Consider the following 19305-nt stretch of genomic DNA (forward strand, 5'->3'; position numbering starts at 1 on the left):
TAAGAAACATTGTTACAAATATAGAAGCTAAACAAAACCCCAGAAACCTGCTTTCAGCCAGCCGGGCTTCACCCAGCAGGACCGCAACATTGTTTCAATTATAGAACAAACGCAGATCCCTGCTTTCAGCCAGCCGGGATCTCAGAGCTGGAGTGAGCAGGACCGCAACAGTGTCACAATTATAGAACCCAAACAAACCAGATACCTGCTTTCAGCAGCCGAGGCCTCAGAGCTGGAGCCAAGCCTCAGAGTTAAAGCTGGACCAGAATAAAAAAAAAAAGAAAAAAAGGACAGGTTGGGAGCTTCAGTCACCCGTCAGCCTGAAAACGGCCCTCATCCCCTCACCCAGGCTGGCCAGGCACCCCAGTAGGGACTCCCACCCTGATCCAGGACACCCTTCAGGGCAAACCAGCCAGCCCCCACCCGTGCACCAGGCCTCTATCCTATATAGTAAAAGGGTAATATGCCTCCCAGCACTGGAATCAGCGGAGCTGCGAGGCCTCCCAGCACCAGGATCAGCGGAGCAGCGAGGCCTCCCAGCAACGGGATCAGCAGAGCAGCGAGGCCTCCCGGCACCGGGATCAGCGTGACAGGGGGCAGCGACCAAACCCCCTGATCGCCCTGCAGCTCTGTGTGTGACAGGGGGTGGGGCCACAACCTCCCTATCTGCCCTGCTCTGTTCGTGACAGGGGAAGGCGCCCCAACCCCCTGATCGGCCCTGCTCTGTGAGTGACAGGGGGCCAGCTCCCCAACCCCCTGATGGGCCCTGCTCTGTGCGTGACAGGGTACAGAGCCCCAACCCCCCTGATGGGCCCTGCTCTGTGCGTGACAGGGGGTGGCGCTGCAGCCTCCCCATCGACCCTGCCTTGAGTGTGACAGGGGGCGGTGCCCCAACCCCCCAATCAGCCCTACCCTGAGCGTGACTAGGGGTGGCATCGCAACCTCCCGATCCTCCCTGCTCTGTGCATGACAGGGGGTGGCGCCCCAACTCCCCAGTCAGCCCTGCTCTGAGCCCGACCAGGGGCTGCACCTAGGGATTAGGCCTGCCCTCTGCCACCCGGGAGCAGGCCTAAGCCAGCACGTCGTTATCTCCCGAGGGGTCCCAGAATGTGACAGGGCACAGGCCGGGCTGAGGGACCCCCTCTCCCCCCTGAGTGCACAAATTTTTGTGCACCGGGCCTCTAGTTTAAATATAATAGGCTAACAAATCCCACCAACATACAAAGAAAGAAAACTACAGGCCAATATCCCTGATGAATATAGATACTAAAATCCTCACTAAAATATTAGCAAATCAGATCCAACAATACATTAAAAAGATCACACTCCATGATCAACTGGTATTTATTCCTGGGCTGCAAGTATGGTACTATATCCGCAAATCAATAAACGTGATACATCACATAAAAAATATGAAGGATAAAAATCACATGATCATACCAATAGATGGAGAAAAAGCATTCAAAATCCAGCACCCAGTTATGATAAATACTCGCAGCAAAGTGGGAATAGAGGGAACGTATCTCAACAAAACAAAAAGCTATATGACAAACATACAGCCAGCATCATACTCAATGGGCAAAAACCAAAAGTGTTTCCCTTAAGATCTGGAACAAGACAGGGATGTCCCCTTTCACCACTCTTATTCAGCACCGTACTGGAAATCCTAGCCACAGCAATCAGACAAGAAGAAAAAAAATCAAAGGTATCCAAATTGGAAATGAAGTAAAACTTTCATTATTTGCACAATATGATACTGTACATAGAAAATCCCTAAAGAATCCACCAAAACAATAATAAATACTCCTAGGAATAAATTTAAACAAGGAGCCCTGGCTGGTTTAACTCAGTGGATAGAGAGTCAATCTGCAGACTGAAGGGTCCTGGGTTCGATTCCGGTAGGGGGCACATGCCTGGGTTGCGGGTTTAATCCCCAGTGGAGGATGTGCAGGAGGCAGCTGATCAATGATTCTCTCTCATCATTGATGTTTCTATCTCTCTTTCCCTCTCCCTTCCTTTCTGAAATCAATGAAGATTTTTTTTTTAAAGAAAGGTGCTAGAACCCCTGACATCCAACATACGGCCTCAGATCAGGGCTCTATTCACACCTTCTTAAAGAAAATTTTAACCAAGGATACAAAAGACTGATATTCAGAAAATTATAAGACACTGCAGAAAGAAAATGAAAAAAACACAAGTAGAAGCATATATCATCTTCATGGATTAGAATCATTAACATTTTAAAAATGTCCATACTACTGAAAGCAATCCATAGATTCAATGAAATCCCTATTAAAATACCAATGGCATATTTCACAGATCAAGAACAAATTCTTCAAAAATTTATATGAAACCAAAAAAGACCCCAAATAGCTACAACAATCTTGAGAAAGAAGAACAAAGTTGGAGGGATCACAATACCAGGTAACAAGTTATACTATAAAGCCACTGTACTCAAAACAACCTGGTCCTAGCATGAGAACAGACATATACACCAATGGAACAGAACAGAGAACCCAGAAATCGACCCAAGCCATTTTGCTCAATTAATATTTGACAAAGGAGGCAAGAACTTACAATGGGGTAAAGATGGTCTATTCAAAAAATGGTGTTGGAAACTTTGGACAGATATGTGCTGAAAATGAAACTGGACCATCTTCTTACACCATACATAAGAATAAACTCAAAAGAGATTAAAGGCTTTTGTGTTAGTTTTGAAACCATAAAACTTCTAGAAGAAAACATAGGCAGTAAAATCTTAGACATTTCTTATAGCAATATTCTTTCTGATATATTTCCTCGGGCAACAAAAACAAAAGGAAAAATAAACAAACGGAATTGCATCAAACTATATAGTTTTTGCACAGCAAAGGAAACCATCACCAAAATTAAAAGACAACCCACTGAATGGGAGAACATATTTGTCAATGATATATCTGATAAGGGGTTAATATCCAAAATTTATAAAGAACTGATGCAAGTCAACACCAAAAAACCCCGCAAACAATTCAATTAAAAAATGGGCAAAGGACCTGAATAGATATTTCTCTAAAGAGGACATATAGATAGATGACTAAGAGACATATGAAAAGATGCTCAATGTCACTAACCAATGTTCTTTTAAATGCAAATTAAAAGAATAATGAGATTATCACCTCACACCAGTCATCAATAAATCAACAAACAACAAGCTTTAGGGAGGATGGGGAGAAAAGGGAACCCTCATGCACTGTTGGAGGGAATGCATACTAGTGCAGCCACTGTGGAAAGCAGTGTGCAATTACTTCAAAAAAATTAAAATGGAACTGCCTTATGACCTAGTGATTCCACTTCTTGGAATATATCCGAAGAAACCCGAAACACTAATTTGAAACAATATATGTACCCCTATATTCATTGAAGCATTATTTACAATAGCCAATATTTGGAAGCAGCCCAAGTGCTCATTAGTAGATGAGTGGATAAAAAACCTGTGGTACATTTACACAATGGAATACTATTCGGCTGTAAAAAAGAAGGAAATCTTACCTTTTGCGACAGCATGGATGGACCTGGAGAGTATTATGCTAAGTGAAATAAGCCAGTCAGAGAAAGACAAATACCATGATGTCACTCATATGTGGAATCTAGTGAACAAAATAAACTAACAAACAAAATAGAAGCAGACTCGTAGATACAGAAAACAGACTGACAGATGTCAGAGGGGAGGGGGTTAGGTGCTGGGTGAAAAAGGTGAAGGGATTAAGCAAAAATAATTAAATAAATAAACTCATAGGCAGACAACAGTATGATGATTACTGTAGATTACTATAGGGAAATGTGGGTGATAGGAGGTAAAAGAGGGTAATAAAAGGGATAAATGGTGATAAAAAAAGACTTGATTTTGGATGGTGAACATACAATACAATATACAGATGATGTATTATAGAATTGTACACCTGAAACCTATATAATTTTATTAAACAATATTAGTCCAATAAATTCAATTTTTAAAAGTTTACAAGATGACAAGGATGATAGTTTGGTTCACAGGGAAAAGTAGGGACTTACTTACATAATATATTATGCTACTACAACTGGTTATCTACCTTTAAGAAAATGGTTTTAACCCAGACTAAAAACCAGAACCTATTTAATGAAAGAGTCATATTTGTATATGAAAAATTAAAATATTATGTGGAAAAAATATACCACCAGCAAACCCAATACATACAGATTTGGGAGAGATTATCTATAACAATGGTAGACATAGGTGCAATATCAAAAAAATACAAGGAGGTCTTACAAATTAAGAAAAATACAAACAACCTATAAGAATGGGCAAATAATATGAACAGACAATTCAAAAGGCAAATTTAATTGGGCAAAAAAAATATGACATAATAATAAAATGCATTAGTAGCCAAGGAAATTCATCCATTAAGTTATCAAAATTATAAAAGAACCATGACACCTTATGCTGGTAGCATTATGAAGAAATGAATAATCTCATATATTACATACAAAAGGTAAAAGTAAATTATAATGAACATATAGTTAACAAATATATATAAATTCGTGTGTGTATGTGTGTGTGTGTGTGTGTGTGTGTGCGTGTGTAGCACCAGTAGTATGTAAGGACATATGCATAATGATGTTCATTTCAGCATTGATTATAGTGACAGAAATCTAGAAAGAATGAATGTAAATGTTCATTAATAGAATGGCTAAATAAATTGTTGTGCCTCTATAAAATTTTGTGCACCCTTGTTTTAAAAGAATATAAGGTAGCCCAGCTGGCGTGGCTCAGTGGTTGAGCATCGACCTATGAACCAGGAGGTCACAGTTCGATTCCCGGTCATGGCACGTGCCCAGGTTGTGGGCTTGATCCCCAGTGGGAGGCATGCAGGAGGCAGTCGATCAATGATTCTCATCATTGATGTTTCTATCTCTCTCTCCCTCTCCCTTTCTCTTTGATATATATATATATTTTTTTTTTAAAGAGTAAGAGATATACCAATAGATTTTCCATGAAATAATGTTGAGTAAAAAAGCAAGTTGTATTAAATTATGTATAAAATTCTATTTTTACAAAATAAACAACAAAAACTCATGTTAAGTGTGTGTGTGTAAAGGTGTGTGTGTATATACACATATAAGCATGGAAAAAATATGGAAGGATACATACTTGTTTGGTAATATGCAAGGATGGCATGGAAAGATAGACGGAGGCCCTAGCCGGTTTGGCCCAGTGCATAGAGCATCAGCCTGCGGACTGAAGGGTCTCAGGTTTGATTCCTGGTCAGGGCATATGCCCTAGTTGTGGGTTCGATCCCCAGTGGGGGGCATGTAGGAGGCAGCCGATCAATGCTTCTCTCTCATCATTGATGTTTCTATCTATCTCTCCTTTTCCCTTCCTCTCTGAAATCAAATATCTATATCTATATCTATATATCTATATCTATGTCGATATAGATATATAGATATATGACAGAGGAGCCAAACAAAGGGGAAAAAAAGAACCACTATAAAAACAAATCCAGCAATCATATTTATGTAGTTTATGTATAAAATGTATATATAAAATGAATTGCTTACAAAAGTTATAGTAAAAATTCTAAAGAGGATCTCTGCTTATTAAGAAAAAAAAAGAAAGAACCAAAATTATCTCTCAATGAAAGAATTAAGGGTGATGTTTATTTTCTTCTTTATGCGTCTCTACATTTTCTATAATGAGATTTATTACTTTCATAATAATGAAATAAAACTAATACATGTTACTGTGAAAACTTTACACTAAAAATTTGAGCTCATTTTGGGAAATCAAGGGAGGAGACAGGGTTAAATACCCCTTCTTGCTTAGGAGCTGTCCAAGTAGGAAATATATGAAATCAGGATCCATTACCTCTCATCTAGCAGAAAGTTACTCACCAAAGCCAAGAGACTAAGTGTCTATTCCAAGAAGCTATTTGAAGCAGCAAATAGGGTCTATTTCCCCCTACATAACACTTTAATGACTTAAGTAAATCAGAAAGCCATTTACACCACTCTCAATTATCCAAGGATCTTCGGGGCTCTTTATTTCCTGTCCCTTCCCTCTGGCCTGTGGCCATTGCAGTGCTCAGGAACAGCTCCAAAATGGGGGCCAGGGCAGCAGAAAAGAGATGAAATTAATTTTTTCAACTTAGCTTCTCATTAGCAACTCTAATAAAAGGCTTGGTAAATGAGATGGCCACAACTCACAGTTACAATGAGGCTTCCAGGACTCTTGAGAATTTTGCTAAAGCAAACTTGCCTTCAGATAAACAGGATTTGCCTGAAATACACCTTAATGGATTTAATGTTCGCTATTTTTAAGAAAGCTAGAACTTGTAATAAGTAATATTTTTCTCTCCTCACTTTAATTTTAAGGGAACAAAAACACAAGAACAAAAGCCTTCAAAGTGAAGACATATCCTCAGTGGAGCAGCAGGACCACAATGAAATGAGGGAAGATGTCTGCACCCCAACTCACTCTCGAGAGAAAGTTTAGGAAGGTGGCTAACTTCCAAGGGAGCATGCCTTGGCCATAAATCATCACTACAAGAAATAGCTGAAAAGGCTTTGTACGGGCTTGACAAAATGTCCACATACAACATTTGCCTGTTACACAGACTTTTGTCCCTTGGGATGCCCAGAGACAAAGGAGTGCAGGTCCAAGGTGTTCACAGCAATGAGTTCATCATCCTAGGTTATCAAACAGACAAAACAGTCTGAATAGCAGTGGCAACAGAGCAAAAAAACAATTTTCCCTTACTTGAAGACCACGGTAGCTCCCGGACATGGAGGACAGGCCAGGAGAAAAATCTGCAATGGAAGAAGAATTAGGTATGATTATTTAAAAAGAAGTATGATTAATAAAAGAAATGCTAGATGCAGTGAGACAATCTACTTTAGTAATAATAATAAATAACCAACTCTAATACAGAAAGTGTAATATAAAAATTTAAAAAGCAGATGGTTTTCCAAATATGTTTGTGTTTGCACATGCATCTACATGTGTGTACGTCATAGAGATGAGAGAGAGAGAGAGAGAGAGAGAGAGAGAGAGAGAGGGAGGATGTGATGGGAGGGGAAGGGAGAGAGATGGAGAGTGAGAGAGTAAGAATTTGGGGGGTAGGAAATAGAGAAATTTTAGGTCCTTTTAGCCTCTGGAACACTTCCTCTTAACCTCTATACCACACTTTGATTTTGAAAGGGAGCAGAATTTGCCTCCCCGAAATCTCTCTCTTTGGCATAAGGATTATTCTAGGCTGTTGGGTTTTAAAAAAAAAAAAGAAAGAAAGAAACACTAAACACAGGAAGAGCTCTGAAAACTGAATAGAAGTTGCCCTTTATGTAAGATACATTTACTTTTATTAGGGAAATATCCATTTGTAAGCATGTCCCTCTCTGAGGACCATGTAGAGAAGGATGACTAAATCTCTAGAAGCTCTTCCATGTAGAAGGCGAGGACTTAAATCTGCATAACAGCCTTATTCAATTTACTGTGCTTTTCCTGATCATCTCCCATAACCTTACTCCCTACCCCCACAACATCTTCTTTCATCTTTAGCTAGAGATGGTATTTAAGGTGATGGCTTAGACTGTTTCAAGGAGTTACTTAGTTTTCCTGGGTCTCTCTCCCAGAGGTATATATTTTATTCAACATCTATTTGTTCTTCTCTTGTTAATGTGTCTTTTATAACAAGGGCATCTCAGCCAAAAACCTGGAAGGGTAGAAGAAAAATTATTTTTCCTCCCACACATTGGGTTGGTTTGTTTCTAAGCACAACTAAGTGATTCTATTCTCCATCCAGGTCAAAACAGACAAAAAGAATCTGTCCTATGAGACAAATCAGTCCCATGCTACTTTACTTGACCTGGGCCTGGATTACAAGCTTCAAAGTGGTGGCAGTTTGACCTTCACCCAACCACTGGTTCTCCAGAGGGACAAAGAAACCCTGCATATTGCTTATTAAACATGTGAATTGCTGGGCTCATCCATTAAAAATGTTGTTTCCAGAAGTCTGGGACTTCAGGAATCTGTACATTTAATAAAAAACCCCAGGATAATCAACCACTCCTGGGAGCCAGATATGCTGAATATTTGACCTTGGCCTAAAGTCAGAGACATTCAGCAGGACTCAGGGCTAATAAAAAAATGAAACCCATATTTGTGTTCTTTCACCTGCAGTGATTTAATAGTGCCATTTACAAAATCATCAATATGTGTCCCTATCTTATGAGCATTTATTAATACAGATTATCTACATTATAAATTTGTTTGGCTTTGTCATATGCATATTCTTTAGCATTTGGTTCTTCAGTTCTCTCAGAGCCTACATTTAGAAGTAAAGGGTACTATAAGGAAAAACACTATAAGAAAGACACCCACTTGAATTCTTCTCAAGAGAAAGAGAAAGAAGAACAGAAAAGAGAAGGGATCTTGAGAGGAACACAGGCAGGAGCCCATTACTTGCACAATACCTCATCAGAGAACTCCTCCAAGGAAATATCAAGAACATGCCTTTCCCCCATGGGTCAATTTGATTAAAAGTGCAAAACCAATGACAATTACAGGTCCACAATCCTTTATCAGCAATCAAGAAATATAAAAAGCTCTCAAAGTCCGTTTTTTCAAGGCTAATTTGGTAGTAAAACATGATTTGAACTGAGCTAAAGCAATTAACAAACTTTATTTATTACACTTATGGTGAATATTAATATATTTTCCATAAAATCATGTATTTTGATTATGGGGTGCTGCCCCAGACCCCAATGGCAGTGTATGTAAAATACTCTACATGCACTGTATTGCCTTTTTAAAATTCAAAAATGTTGATTTCTGAAATACATATGACCTTAATGGTTTGTGATAAGGACTGTTGACTTGGAATTTCAATCACCCAAACATGAACTTATCCCAACTCTCCACCCCAACCCTCTGGAGCAGTCCAAGAAAGAAAGAAACAAAGCTGGTATTCTTTATCACTGACCCAGCAGTAAAGTTACTCACCTTAGGCAAGGGACCAAGTTGGAGGCTGCACATAGTTACCCAGTACCTGGCCCACCACAGGCTAAACTCAGAAACTACAGTATACAGAGAGCAGAGAGAGGCTCCCAATCACCTTGGAAAGGTCCTCAGTACCTCCAGAGTCTTCTATGAGCCATACCAATACCCTTCCTGAGTTTCTGAAATGCCCATGATACTTCCAGTATGCTAAACAGAGAAGCAAAAGTATACCACTGAGCCCCACAGTTAACTCTTAATTTTCTACACCCACAGCCAAGAAAAGAGGAACAGATTCTTGAGGGGCAGATTTCCCTATAATTGTTCCATTTGGCTGGTTCTCATCCATGACAGTGCTACACCAGAAGTCCAAAAACCTACTGAAGGGAGCAAGCCTCCAGTTCTAACACAGTAGGGTGTCATATTATCCTCAATTCAATCATGGATCTAACTTCTTTTGAGGCAGCTAATCTATTCTTGACTCTGAGTTTTCCAACAGTTACTTTCATGTGGTCATGTCATTCTAATAGAGTAGGCAATTAGGCATGAGCAGAGCAGGAACGATAGGCCAGGTATGGAATGCCAACAGGGCAGAAAGTCCCGGGTACCCAGCAATGGGCAAAACTGAGAAAACGACTATTATACACTAGGACCTAGCCCACAGGGTAACCTTTCCTCCCCTAATATGTCATTAGACATGCAGTTTAGATCCCCCTGACCTTTCATATTACTAGTTATGTGGTTTAGACCGCCTGAGAGGAGGAACAAGGGGGCCAGAGAATAGCCTCAGGACTATTGACCACAGAGACAGAGTTTTGGTCAAACTAGAGATGTCATTTAAGCGTCAGTTGCATTTCAGCTCCAGGCCCAGAAAAGCAGCAAAACCAGATGAAGCAATGCTATAAACCTGAAAGAACATGCCTTTCCCCAACTCCTTCTATCCTCAGTTGCTCTCTCTGGAGCATGCCTGCATCTTTCCCCTTCAGGCATGTTATCTTTGCTTTCTTTCTCCTAAGCTCCTAGGGCCCTTCTTTTGCCTCTGTTGTTTTTCCTGTATACTGGTCCAACTGGATCACTTCTTCCACCTCTGTGACTTTCTAAATAAACTTTTTGCATTAGAGTTCTTAGCTCTGAATTCTTTCTTAGCCAAACTCAAGAACCAGTTTTTAACTCCACATTCACTATTAACAATTCCAACCAGCACTTTGGTCTTTCTCATTTTGCCTGTCTATTCCCCAAAGCAGGACAGAGGGTATCTTTTTCAAGAAATCTTGAAATCAGATGCATGTAGACATATCAAATCAGCAAACTTGAAAAAGAATCCCAAATGCATCATATTCCTTTTCCAGTAAACTCATGACAAGGAAAGATTCTGAGATGTCCTAAAATTAAATTATAGCAGACCAAAAAGTAGAAGGAGGAGACAAGAGAGATTAATCAGTTAACAGAACCAACAAAAAACAGCTCTCATTACTGAATGTATGTTAAAACTTTGAAACAACTTCCAGGTAACTATTTTCTGTTATTATCTAGAGAGAATAGCTGAATAGCTGACTACTGATGCCACCACATCTTGATTACACATGAACTTTCCAGACTGTTGTCCACTACCAATCCAAAAGCAGCAAATACGTCTTCCTTACAGACTATGCACCTATCCCAGAACTTTCTCCACTTCACCTATTCCCAATCCCTTTAACTATAGCCTCCTGCATGCTCCCTACTGGGGATCTAGCCCACAACCCAGGCATGTACCCTGACTGAGAATGGAACCGTGACCTCCTGGTTCATAGGTCGATGCTCAACTACTGAGCAACACTGGCCAGGCAACAATGTAAATTCTTTTAAAACAACTTACATCTTTCCCCTCCAAACTCATTGTATAAAAGAGTCCCCATGCCCTAGCCAATTTGGCTCAGTGGATAGAGCGTGGGCCTGCAGACTGAAGGGTCCCTGGTTTGATTCCAGTCAAGGGCACAAGTCCTGGTTTCGGGGCTCAATCCCCAGTAGGGGGCATGCAAGAGGCAGCCAATCAATGATTCTTTCTCATCATTGATGTTTCTATCTCTCTTTCCCTCTTCCTTCCTCTCTGAAATCAATAAAAATATATTTAAAAAGAGTCCCCACAACCCTAGATGGTGGGCATGTATGTCTCCGCCATCAAGGACCTGGTCCTTTCTTTGCGTAGCATATGGCTCAATAAACCATTTCTTTGAGAAAAACTTTCGGCCTTGAAAGTTTTTGTTTAACAGTGGCCTCCTTTAGCAACTTCAAAGATTTATAACATTGAACTTCTCTGCTCTGTCATGCTGGAGTCACATCCATACTCAAGATTAACCAAAGGAGCCATGCAAAAATAGCATTTTACGTCAGAGGCCCAAAGACCCCCAGCCTTTGCCTAAATATCCCTGCTTTCTTCCTTAGTTAGCTACCAACCACCTCCAAATTTTGGTGTATGTGTTTTAGACTAGCCAGACAGAAAGCTAAATTTCCCTTCAGCTGCAAAAAGTGTGGGAAGAGAAGACAGTTAAAAGTGCAAACAAGGACAATAGAAAAAATTAAAATGCATCTGGGTATATCCCAACACCAAACTGGCACTTTTGTATTCATGCCAAAATTTGCAATGAAGCACTTCCATTTTCCCATAATTTTGTAGATAAGCAGGGCCTTATTATTAAATCCCATTTTACAGATGAAAAAACCCAGGGGGAAAGTTTCTGACAAGCTTTCAGACAAGAACCTAGGTCCCTTAACTTCCATATCTTGACCTCATGGCACAGTCACCCCAATGGCCCTACACCTGTGCTATCACACAACCCACAAGATCTCTACAAGGTGAAACATCTGAAAGCAGAAACCTACCTGGGCAGCAGATCATATTTACATGAATGGGTTTCAGAGTTCAGCATTACATAAGACAGGGTCATCTTAGCTCTAATCTGCCTCATTTCCAGGTCTTCTGGGTGGTTGCAATTACTGCAATCTTACAAAGCTAAGGTCTTTCTTGGCTGTTTTTTTTTCCCAGGTAAAGCCTACAGTTTCCATTCAAAATCACACTCTCTCAGCTTCCCCATGAAGCCTCCTATACTACTCCAGGGTTCTCCTGCCTAGAAACTTGTAAAGTCAGCTCTTTCCTACACACCTGACAAGATAAAAATTCTGAGATGTCTTAAATTAAATTACAGTGGGCTGGAAGATGGGGGAATGGACAAGGGTAGTTAATCCATTAACAACTGTGGGTTGAAACTAACAAAAGACTGCTCATATTCCTCAATGTATGTTTAAAATTGGAATGAACTTCCAGGTGACTATCATGGCTCAGTGGTTGAGTGTCTACCTATGAACTAGGAAGTCATGGTCCGATTCCAGTCTGGGCACATGCCCGGATTGCAGGCTCGATCCCCAGTAGGGAGTGTACAGGAGACAGCCAATCAATGATTCTCTCTCATCACTGATGATTTCTTTCTCCCTCTCCCTCTCTCTCCGAAATCAATAAAAATAAACAAATAAATTGACCACCAGATGACACGAGACACCACTGCATCTGGCTTATGCATGAACTTTCTGGATTGTTGCCCATAACGAAATCAAAAAGTAGGAAATACTTCTTGCTTACAGACTATGTACCTATTATAGAATTGCTCTCGCTTCACCTTCTTTGCCCCCCTTTTTTCTATAGCCAATGTTATTTCTTTCAAAATAATTTATATCTTTCTTCCCCAAACTCAATGCATAAATAGAGCCCCTTCAGCTCTAGGACAGCAGACATGTTCATCTTTTCCTGCTGGTAGTGGTTTAGACTGTATATCCCAGGACCTGGTCCTTTTTCTGGCAAGCATATGGGCCCATAAACCCTTTATTTCATAAAAGCTTTTGGACACAAAATTTTGTCTAACACACCCAATCTAGGCACCAGCAGGTGTACCAGTTCATCCTCTACCTCTGAACCATGCTGGTTCCAGGTTCCCCATCTTCACTACCCAACCTCCCAGCCAAGCTATCACTTGTAGCACCTCCCTGTTCCAATTCCTGTGCCACAATCATATCAGCCCCAAGTTCATTGGCATCATTGTCCAGCCTCCCATTAACATTAGAGGCAATGAACTTCCATTTTCATAACACCTAAAGAAGACAATTTGTGTTCATAGGAGGAAATGTCAGTACTATGAGAAATGTAATTGGGAAGGAGGGTCAGTCACCACAAACCATTCTAAAAGAAGGACTTGTCAGCTTAACAGTGAAGGGTGATGGAAAAACTAAATAAAAGGGAAACAGAATGAGATTGGGACAGGAGAGTGGTGTTTACGATGGTACACATCTTCCCAGGCCCAGCCCTCTGGCTCCAGTTTTCTTACCTCCACATCCTATGATGGCACACAGCTATCTGGGGATTCCTAAGGACTATGCTTATAATCATTACTCACTGTGGACCCCAAGAAGGAATTTATCTGCTGAAGTGGACTCCCCATCGTCAAAAGAGGGCCTAAATTTTATAAATAATAAAAGCCTAGTGGCCATTTGCTAACAAGGGCTCCTCATCTAATCTGTATAGTGGGAAGAACTTCAGACTGAACTCTGGGCTTCCCACACTATGTCCCGTTTGCTTATGCCATCTGAGTCAACCACTGCGGGGGAACCGATTTCCTCTTTCTACCAAGGTACTGAGACTTGCCCAGTACAATCAGAACTGCACAATTTGGATACCACAGTTACATAAAAGGGACCTAATTGGGAACCTGGGCCAGAGCTTTCAATATAAAAGATGGCCTCCCCTTTGTCTCAGTGGAACATAATTTAGGTTGCTACCTGAATCTGTGTCTCCTGGGTTGTAGCTCCTTTTGCTCAAATAATTGCTTTTTATTCCTTATTATAGTCTAAAATTAATTTTGATTTATACCACCATTCTTGGACTGCCCAAAGCCTGTCTTAGGCTCTATGTATTCACTAATGTTCACATTCTCCCAGGACCACTGCAAGTATCTCTTCACAGGTCTCTAGCCTACAGGCACATTGCTTCAAGAGGGATCTATCTAAAATGCAGCTCTGATCTGCCATTAAAATCCTTTAATTGCTTGTCAGCACCTATAGAAAAAGTTCAAGCTCCTGAAGGAGAAATGAGTTTGCCACCTCAAAATACGTCTCTGGGATATTGATTATCTTATGATGATTAATGTAAGGACAGTAGACCTAAGAGAAGGTCTGAAAACTGAGTAGAAGTTACCCTTTTGTAAGAGACATTTATATGTGTAAGGAAAATCTTCATTTGTGATGGTGTTTACCTCACTGTACCGGGAAGAGGAGGATGACTAAATCTCTAGAAAATCATCAATAGAGAAGGCAAAGGCTTAAATCTGCTTAACAGCATTTGACTTTTAATGTGCTTTCCTCCCTTATTAGCCTCTCCCCTCCCCCAAACAAGCACACCAAACACCTTTTGTCTTTACCTGGAGATGGATTTAACATGGTGGTGTGGGCCATTTCGGAGAGTTACCCAGTTTTTTGGGGGGGTCTCTCCCATGTATATAGGAGATATACATTTTATTAAATGTCTGTTCATTTTTCTCCTGTTAATTTATTATTACAGGGGAGGGGTCTCAGCCAAGAACCTAGAAGGGTAGAGTTAAAATTATTTTCCCTCCCGTACAACACACACACACACACACACACACACGCGCGCGCACACACACACACACACCCTTATAGCTTTAATTTGTGTAACTATTTTCTAAGATTTTTTTGGCCAGGTGTATTTCTTTTTTGAGAGATATGACCATATGTGGCTTTCGTCTATTTTTCAACTGGTATGTTCTCTTTCATATTAAGTTCTAAGAGCTATTTATGTTTTAATAACATTTAATGCAGACTATTTGATATTTATTGCAAATACTTTTCCCAGGTTGTAATTGTCTGTCATAGCTCTGCTTACGGGATGTATGGAAGTTTTTTGATCTTTATGTAAACAAATGTATTTTTCATTTCCTTTCTGGCTTCTGGCTTTGATGTCATACTTTGAAAATATTTTACAACCCTGAGATTATATAAAGAGTCAATTATTGTTTACTAATTTTATTTTTAAAGTTTCAATCTCCAACATCAAGAAATTGTAACATTATTAATCTTATTCACTCTTCCAGAATGGCCTTCTCACCTTTCCTCTTCTGGCTAACTCCTATTTACCTCTCAAATACAAAATTATGCATCATTTTCTCCAGGGAGCCTTTGGTTAAATGCCCATCCTCTTTCCTCCCTTTAACTCCTCTGCTTACCTCTTGCTGAGAAAATACCATTTTTGTCAGTATAAGGAGCTTACAGAGAGAACTTTTCCTCAAGAATGTAGACAAAAGGAAAGTAAGAGTACTTACTAAGAATTGAGCTTTAAAATCAACATATAAGGGATTAAAATGGTAATACCTTCATCTTAAAGCCAGAATGGTTCCCAGGCTTGAAAAAACAAATTGTAACCAGCTTGAATTATACCTAAAGAAAGACTGAAGTTGGTCAACCATTGAGGTATAGAATAGAGTCACAAATCATATTTGGCAGGTTCCACACCCACACACAATTATCCAGGTCCTGTGGCCAAAAGAAAGGGGGGTTCTATGGAAAATAACACCACAGGGTAGTCTGATCATAAATTCCTAGCTGGGCAGGTCATAGTATGTAGTTGGGCCCACGAATATGACTTCTTCAGTAAAAGTTTTACCTTTGCCTTAAGCAAGCCCTATTGTTTCTGTGCATCAAAGTTAATATACCTTTGAAATGCCTCTTTTTACCCTCCTCCTTCTAAAGCTTGACCATCTGCAAGAGAGCACATAATATTGTTAACTATTCTGTAATCCAGATCCCTACCTTGCTTTCTCCCACCTTCATGTAATTTCCCTTAATTCCAAATGCATAAATGAAAACTGCAAACTATCATTTCTTGGAAGCATTTATCTCAATTTGTTGAGATCTTGCTTCCAGGCTTATCCTCTGTTTACCTCATAGTTTTATAAAAATTCACTACAGATTTTGATGTCCTTACATCAACAGTCCAGAGAACCTTAACTCATCAACACTAAGTTTTCTGATCCCATTGGCAATTTTATCCCTTTTAAGAGGATGGAAGTGAGATAGTTAGCATGGTTAAGTGGTTAAGATTATGGGCTTTAGAGTCAAGACAGACTTGGGTCCGCATGCTGACTAAGACACTTAGCAGCACTGTAACCTTGAGCAAGAGATTGGAGTAATTTTCATCTCTAAAATAGGGATAAAAATAGTATCTATATCTCACAAGGTTTTGGAGAAGATCAAATGAGATAAAGCACACAAAGCCCTTGGCACAATGCCTAGCCCTAGCACATAGCTAGCACTCAATACATAGTAGGTATAATTATTCTGATCTCAATAGAAAAATCCATCCCTACTGTGAGCTACATCAGCACATATTGAACTTCCAATTCATCTAACTTGACTTATTTCAATTCCATGTTTGCATATTAATGTTCAGATATATTATTTGGCTCCTCTTTTCCAGGTGCCTACGAGAAGAGAATACTTGACTATTCTCCTCATGTGTCAAATGGGGCTCAGTTTCCTCATGTGTCAAATGGGGACTAAAACAGTACTACCTTGTAAGTTAGATGTAAGGATTAAATGCTTGAAGCATTTAATTTAGTGGCTGGCACATTGTAAGGAATAAAATAAGTATGAGCTATTGATAGCATCATCCTTCTTAGATGCCCTTCTCTTTTCTCACTGATAATTCCATCCAAGGCCATGATAAGTTCTATTTCCTCCACAAAGCTCTCTCCAAGAACTCCAGATAACAACTGTCTTGTTTTCTAATGGCCTGTAGAACTCATTGGGTACTCAGATTTTATTTAATTTTGGATATTAAATGGTCCTCTAATGTTACACACAGTGCTATAGTAGATTGAGAGCTAGAATTTGATTATCAATCTTTTGCTCCTGACAAATCTTAAATTGGCATTGGTGAACCACTGAACAAAGTCCAAAGTAATTTGTAGGGTAATTAGGGTCCTCAACAATGTACTCCCCCAAACACTGGCAGCCTTACCAGTTTTATCACTCACTGTGCCTCAGGTTTTGATCCTGAACCTCAGTTTCTACATTCTAATAGTGCTTGCCTCCAATATCTTTAACCTCAACTGTTGTTCCTATGCAGATACCAAATGTTTTCTGGATATTTCTATCTGGATGGCACACAGGTACCTAAGGCCAAACATGCCTAAATCTGAACTTGCCACCTTATTTCCCTAGCCTCTTCCTTCTGTAACTGCTCCCTCAAAAAAATGGGCGAGAAGGGACAGCTCTTGTAACAATAGAATTCCAAATGGTAAAGGTAGAAAGAATGAGGGAAACAATATCAACATTAGGTAAACACTATAGCAATAACTGCTGCAGGTAAGAATCATTGATAGACCCTGATTAGTAAGGAGAGTCTTATCATTTTTGCATGCAAGATACTTGTTAATTACAATGGCAAAATAGTAACTTGATAGTGGGGAAATTTGACCAACACCATCTTAACCAAGTAACCAAGGTTAACAACACAGTAATAAGGCATATCATCATGTGCCCCAGGAAATTATGTACAAGAAGGGTACATCATTTCTGTGGTGTTTTTGCCAAAATCTAATGAAAAATACATCAGGTAAGTCCAAGTTAGGGACATTTCACAAAGTAACTGACAAGATAATGAAAGACAGAGGCTGAGGAATTTTCATGGATGGAAGAGATTAAGAAGACATGACAACTGCCCTGGCAGGGTGGCTCAGTTGTTTGGAGTGTCTTCCCATACACTAAAAGGTCATGGATTTTTTTTTTCGCTAAAAGTATTACAAAGGGTATTACATAAGTGTCCTTTCCCCCCCCCCACCCTTGACAAGCCCCTGCCCTCCCTTACCCCCCAGTGTCTTATGACCATTAGTTATGGTTATATGGATGCATACAAGTCCTTCGGTTGATCTCTTACTCCCCTCCCTCCTGTCCCCAACCCTCCCTGGCCTTCCCACTGCAGTTCGACAATCACCCACAATAAAACTTGATCTTCTGCAGTTCCCAGGGCTGTTTTGTTTTTTTTAAAAGAAATATTTACAGAGCAGTCTCACTATGTGCTAGATATTTGCACATCTTTTCAATTAAATCCTCAACAATATTCTTGGAATATTCTTTTTCAACACATACCAGTAACAGTCTGAGGGATTAAATGATCTGCTCCAGATCATACTGGTGGTCACTGGCAGAGCTGAGACTCGAATCCAGGCCTTTTGACACGAAGGCAGAGCTGAGACTCGAATCCAGGCCTTTTGACACGAAGGCCAGCACTTTTAAACTACTTTTTTACTGACCACTCATGTAAATGGAAACCAGGTGGAAAGAGAGGCAACTAATGAATGGCAATGGAGTGTTAGTGGCAATCTGGGCTATTAGTAGCTTATACTAGTACATTTTGACTAACAAGTCCAGGATTCCTCTTGAGTTACTTCAAACCAACTAAAGGTGCCATCTAGTAAACATAATTGGACTTCTGTGTAAATTATAGCCTTAGAAATTATATTCACCCTTTAACCTCTATTGCTCTAGCAGATCTAATCTAGTATGTGCTTCGAAAATCAGATCTAGGAGAAAAATCTCCCTAATCTTTTTCCCAAATAAGGACTGACAAATATCTACACTAATAAAAGAGAAACATGGTAATTAGCGTACGACCGCTACCCTTTTCATTGGCTAATCAGTGAGTATATGCAAATTAATTGTCAGCCAAGATGGCGGCCGGCAGCCAGGCACTGAAGCGAGCATGAGGCTTGCTTGCTTCAGTGACTGCGGACTCCCCCGCCTCACTTGCCGGCCTCTCAGTTGCAACTCTAAGCAACTATGTACTATGTTGCAAATAAGAAGCTAAACAAAACACCAGAAACCGGCTTTCATTCAGCCGGGCTTTAGCAACATTGTATCGATGTTTTCAGGAGGCAAGGCCTCAGAGCTAAAGCTGGCCCAGAATAAAAAAAAAAAAGAAAGAAAACAAGGAGCGGTTGGAAGCTTCAGTCACTCGCTTCCGGAAAACAGCCCTCAGCCCCTCACCCAGACTGGCCAGGCACCCCAGTGGGGACCCCCACCCTGATCCAGGACACCCTTCAGGGCAAACCAGCCAGCCCCTACCCATGCACCAGGCCTCTATTCTATAAAGTAAAAGGATAATATGCCTCCCAGCACCGGGATCAGCGTGACAGGTGGCAGCGCCCAAACCCCCTGATCAACCCTGCTCTGTGCCTGATAGGGGGGAGCTCCCC

At 40.3% G+C, this 19305-nt stretch overlaps 1 protein-coding gene across 4 annotated transcripts in view; it reads right to left on the bottom strand.

Annotated features, from left to right (window-relative positions):
• Positions 1-19305, bottom strand: part of TMEM164 (transmembrane protein 164) — a 213864-nt gene that overhangs the window by 126542 nt on the left and 68017 nt on the right. For all 4 annotated transcript variants that reach the window (XM_006082238.3, XM_014459412.2, XM_023758638.1 and 1 more), the window contains one exon: positions 6776-6825. In XM_006082238.3, coding sequence (XP_006082300.1) covers positions 6776-6825 — 50 coding nt within the window. The remainder of the gene's footprint in view (positions 1-6775; positions 6826-19305) is intronic.

The sequence above is a fragment of the Myotis lucifugus genome, unplaced genomic scaffold, assembly GCF_000147115.1.
Source record: "Myotis lucifugus unplaced genomic scaffold, Myoluc2.0 scaffold_2, whole genome shotgun sequence".
NCBI lineage: Eukaryota > Metazoa > Chordata > Mammalia > Chiroptera > Vespertilionidae > Myotis > Myotis lucifugus.